Genomic DNA, 5,048 nt, shown 5'->3' on the forward strand with positions numbered 1-5,048 from the left:
GTGTGTGTGTGTGTGTGTATACAAATATAATGAAAATGGTAATGCTGTCTAGCATTTTTGCTGTCATGTGCAGTACTCTCCTGTCTAATTACTATGTAATACTGGCCGATGATTGCCAAGTTTTATTTATGAAAGGCACAGCAAACTTGGTGCACAAATGCTGCAAGCTACGTGCGTGTATGCATACATTACCAATCTTCATAGGCTTGAAATTCATTAGCATGACTGATTTTTAAATAATTTCAAGTTGCCCATTGCTTTAAACATTGAAACAGGACTGAAGTGCCATAACTTTCCAGTTTGCTCTTTTAAAAAATAAACCTCATACAGCTGGGCTGGGGGACCAGGAGCCAAATCCAACTCTCCTGCCCTCTCTGCATCTCGCCCTCGGCGCTCTCCCCAGGCCACACTCCTCATTTGTTCTGCCTTTGCATTTGGAGTGGTTTTGGTCCGTTAGTGTCCCTGAACAGAAGATGAAGACTGTGTGTGAACTAGCCTACTATGCAAAGGTGAAAGCTGTTTGTTGCTCCTCCCCCTTCTGCTTCTGGCTCCGCCCTCCACTACCATGTGGTCTTCCAAGGTTGCGCAGAAGGGAATATGGCCCACAGGCTAAGAAAAAGGAGCCCCTGCCCTGCAGTATAGCAAGGGATTTTTGTTAAGTCTCTGATATGGTATCACTACCATGCTCTTTTAAAAAAAAACAAAAACCAGTTTGCCATATTTGAACCAGTGCCAATTTATGCCTGTTTGCAAGCACAGCATTTCTTTTTCCTAGTAAGCAGCAACATTGTGTAAAAAGTATTTACTTGGCTCTGAAGTGCTATGGTTTTCCTTTAGGACACGCTGGCATATGCCACAGCGTTGCTGAATGAGAAGGATCAATCAGGAAGCAGTAACGGATCCGAGAGCAGCCCAGCCAATGAGAATGGTGGCAGACATCTACCACAGGTAAAGGGCAAGGTTGTTCTGAGTCCGTTACCTGCATGCTTGCTGCTGTTAGCTTCCTTAATGGCACTGCCTCTTTAAAGCTGAGTGACTAATACTTCGGAAATGGTTTGATTTCCGTTCACTGTTCTTGCTTTGCATAACCTGATGCTGAAAACTTTCGAATTCCACCCAGAAGCTCACCTGTTTTATAATAGTGGTTGTTTTCTATAGACGACCATAATTCCCATTCATGCGTTCAAGAAGCTGTGAGAGTGGTTGCTTGACTTGAGAGTTTTGCAGAGACAGCTTCATATAGAAAGTAATTCATACAAGTAGCTCCCCACATGGTTCCAACTAGTTTTAAACCCCACCCAGTGCAAATGAATTGAGCTTGTGCATTCTTCTGTCAAAAGCTGAAATGTAAACTTTTGTAAGCCAGGTAGGACCCTACCACCTGTCTTCCTCAAGAACCATTTGCAGTGTTCTTTGTTTCAAAGGCCTTGTTGCCCAGCTTGATTTGACTTCAGGCTAGTCTAGCACCAAAGAGTGATAAGCACAAAGCATCAGAATACTGAAATACTTAGGGTAACAGGCACAGAACAGTTTCACAATATAGCCAAGATAGGTTTGATACTAGCCTGGTTTAAGATGCATCTGTTTCTAAGCAATATAGTGGAGTTCTTAAGCACATTACTTTCTTAGATGAAATTCACTCTCTCAGACTTTAAAGAACTCAGGCAAGAATTAGCTCTACCAGCAGCATCTTGGAGGCTTAATTTGGTTTGGCATACATTTACCATAGTGCGCCTTCCTGGTGACGCTTGTGCCATTCAGATCAGCAAAATAATTGCTGAGTAGTTCTAAATTGCCAGCTATGCGGTGATAGTTCACAGTGCCTGGGGTCTACGAGGTACTGCCCATGATCTCCATAGCATCTTGAGACACTTCACTTAGCACCTGCTAAGACCCACTGCCCCTCCCAATACTCTTTAAAGAGCATTTGGCTCCCCCCCCCCACTTTCCATGGGTAGAAATAAAAGGGCATGCATCTAGCCACACCTTCATCTTGTCTCCTTTTCACCAGAATGCTTCTTGCCCACCCACTTTTTTGTTCAGTTGCTTGTTTTGGTTTTGTGAAGGTTGCCTGCTTGCTTGTTTTGAGGGAGGTAGTTTGCGTGTTTTTTGTTAGTTGGAGGGCATTTTGCTTGTTTTGGTGAGGAGGTTGCCTGCTTTTATCTGTATCTGTTTTAATTGGGGAGAGGGTGGTCTCGGCACTGCCTATTCCTTCTGTGAAATGGGTGTATTGCGTTGCCTGCTTCAGATTTCCAAATGTGCTTTCAAACCCCAGAAGGCTAGGGACCCCTGCATTATGTGATACTTGGAAGAGTACATATGCTTTCCTAACTCTCTTGTGTTTTTGAAAGGGCACAGTGTCCCCAATGATGATTGGTGAACCTAAAAGTGACCTTGATGATGTGGATCCTTAGTGGTTAGCTGCAAGCTGAAGAACAAGCGTTCAACGGAAGCATTGAACCCGTGGCATCTTTCTGATATTGTTAAAATCCCACCGCTTTCATCTTTTAGAAGTGAAGCTTTCTAAGAAAAAGTGGCCATGCTACTTCCTAAAGAGAGATTCTCCAACTGAGAAGTTTAAGCATCAGGCTGTGGGGGAAGTCCCAGCATCCTTTGTGGTTCTTGTGGGATGCTGGTCCAAGCATGAGTTTAAAAATCTGTCACAAGATTTTACCAATTTAAGGAAAAATATCAAGTGGTTGAAATTTTTATTATGTGAACCTTTAATGAGTGAATGTAAAAAAACTTGCTTTTCTGTGATGCTGCAAAAAAAAAACTTTCAGTTTTTATACAGAAGAAGAAAAAAATCTGACTGCCTTTAGGTATGGAGGGCAAATTTTTAATCTTTCTGAAAATATTGAATAGTGATATTCAAAATTATGTAAAAATGTGTGACTTACACTTGGCATTGTAAATTATTAGTTAAGAATCAGTTTACACAAGGACCTTTGTATTTAATATGTCTCCTAGGTCATTTGTATAGCGCTTTGCAGAAAGGGTTTGCAGCCCTCTTGTGTAAGGATGGTTATTCCTTATGGAATGGTTTTGGTACAAGGAAGTCTGAAATTGGTAACTTTTTTTCCTGATGCTAAAAGTAAATGGATAAGAGCAATAAAGTAGCTTTGTTTATTCCAAGAATACATTTATGTATTGTGGCATCAGTGGATCTTTTTAAAAAAATTGTTGATGAGTAAGTTTAACAAAAAAAGCACTTTAAGACAGAATTTTATTGCTGTTTTGCCTCCTTAAATCATCATTCTAACACTTGGAGACATATTGAATAAATTGTAGTCTTAATGATGTGATCTGCAATCATTTGCTTATGCTTTTGAATTTGAGAGTTGGAATTGGCTGTATATGATTCCTTGAGTGACATGGGGACATATGAATCTTTTTTTAAAAAAAAAAACAATAACACAGGCAAAGATTGTAGGCTTTGTTTTGCTTGGCCAGGCAGCATTGAAAATACAACAGGTTCATTTGTTCCTTAATAACTGGAAACCAATTGAGCTACATGGGTACAATTTAGTTTTCCCATGTGAAATGCAGTTAAGTGATGTCTTTAGCAGCTCTGGGTACTAGCTTCTTCTGTGCCAATTTTTAGTTTTTAGTTTTTTCACATTTTTTTCTGCACTGCTTTTGCCTTTGTTCGAGGATTTTGCCTTAATTTAAATGAAATGCACCATGCACATGAATTGAGGGGAAGTTGTAGAGTGCCTGGGTTACCTCCACTGTAGAAAGGTTTGCCAAGTCAAAGGCACAAACAGCCAAAAAGTGCCTCTTTTTTCTTTTCACTTTTATGTACTATTGCAAAACCTGATCTGACACAATAGCTTTCTTCACAGTTGTGCACTGGTTGTGAATATTACAGGTCACTTCACTGCTGAAGGAAACAGCTATACATCTTCCAGCTGGAATTCTCTGCCATGTGTTTTGAGTCAAAGGAATCGTGTTGGTAACACTGCATGTGCAAAACAATGACATTTCAGTTGAATTTGCTTCTCTCAAGACACGTGTCTTCTTTGAAATGTGGCAGAATTCAGATATTTTATCAAAAGCCTCCAAAATTTTAAATGTGGTGTTTTAAAATTTTGAATAAATTTTGATGTCCCACCCCATTTTTATTGCAGCACCTATCTTCACTTTTAAGTTGAACCAGAAGCGAGTGTTAACAGAGGTGATATTAAAAAGTATCACTCCTGTTTGTCCAAAGGCATTGGCGCTTCCATCATTTCCTATGGAAAAGATGGTCTCTTTTCAGACTGAAACAGAACGTTCAACCCCAGGAATGTTCTGTTTTACCACCATACATTATAACAGGCTGTTTTCTGGTCCTCTTTCTGCTTGTACAGAGTTGATGGTTACCGTTTTCAACTACAACAATTGGTTGATTATTGATTTCTGGCTGCTATCACTTGAATCTGCTGAAGAATATTTTTTTAAAAAAACCAAATGCAACAAATCTAGTTTGCTGTGTAAATTGTGACATGTTTCTATGTTGTGATCACTTTTACTGCCAGTCTTTTTGGATGAAAAATGGATATGATATATGTTTAATGGAATGTTCTATGGGGTGGGGTGGCAGCTGCGATTCAACTGTGCACTCTTAGCTGTGTGTGGATTTGTCCAACTAATTCCTAAGGCACTTGGTACTGGAAAAGAAAAGGCAGTTCTCATGGGGGGAAATCCTGGTCAATGGAATAAAGTTTATTCCTCTCACACACAAAAAAGGACCAGTCTGATCATTAGGTTGTGAAAAGAGGTCAGATGTCATTTTGCTGGTGTTTTACTCAGGAAATTGCCCTATACTTCAGATTTCCACTGAAGACTAGCAGAAATCTGTACCTTTGTCATGTCAGGTAGCTGCCTAACAAAAAGAATGCATCTAGTCAAAACACATTGGGTGCAAATGGTTGGCAGGACTGCCAGGTTTTTGTTTTGTTTTTGTTTTTTTAAAAAAGCCAAGCTGAATGCACACAAGTTAAATGTGCGTAAGTTGTGTTACCTGTAGTTAATATTCTGCTTAAGCGGAGGCTACACAGTTATGC

At 39.9% G+C, this 5,048-nt stretch overlaps 1 protein-coding gene across 2 annotated transcripts in view; it reads left to right on the forward strand.

The window, feature by feature from the left end:
• The window catches only part of USP24 (ubiquitin specific peptidase 24), a 77,242-nt gene extending 72,512 nt beyond the window's left edge, over positions 1–4,730 (forward strand). For both annotated transcript variants that reach the window (XM_083619349.1, XM_083619350.1), the window contains exons 66-67: positions 838–948; positions 2,352–4,730. In XM_083619349.1, coding sequence (XP_083475475.1) covers positions 838–948; positions 2,352–2,414 — 174 coding nt within the window. In that variant the 3' untranslated portion in view covers positions 2,415–4,730. The remainder of the gene's footprint in view (positions 1–837; positions 949–2,351) is intronic.
• Positions 4,731–5,048: the final 318 nt, after the last annotated feature.

This window comes from Podarcis filfolensis, assembly GCF_964270895.1.
Source record: "Podarcis filfolensis genome assembly, chromosome: 6".
NCBI lineage: Eukaryota > Metazoa > Chordata > Lepidosauria > Squamata > Lacertidae > Podarcis > Podarcis filfolensis.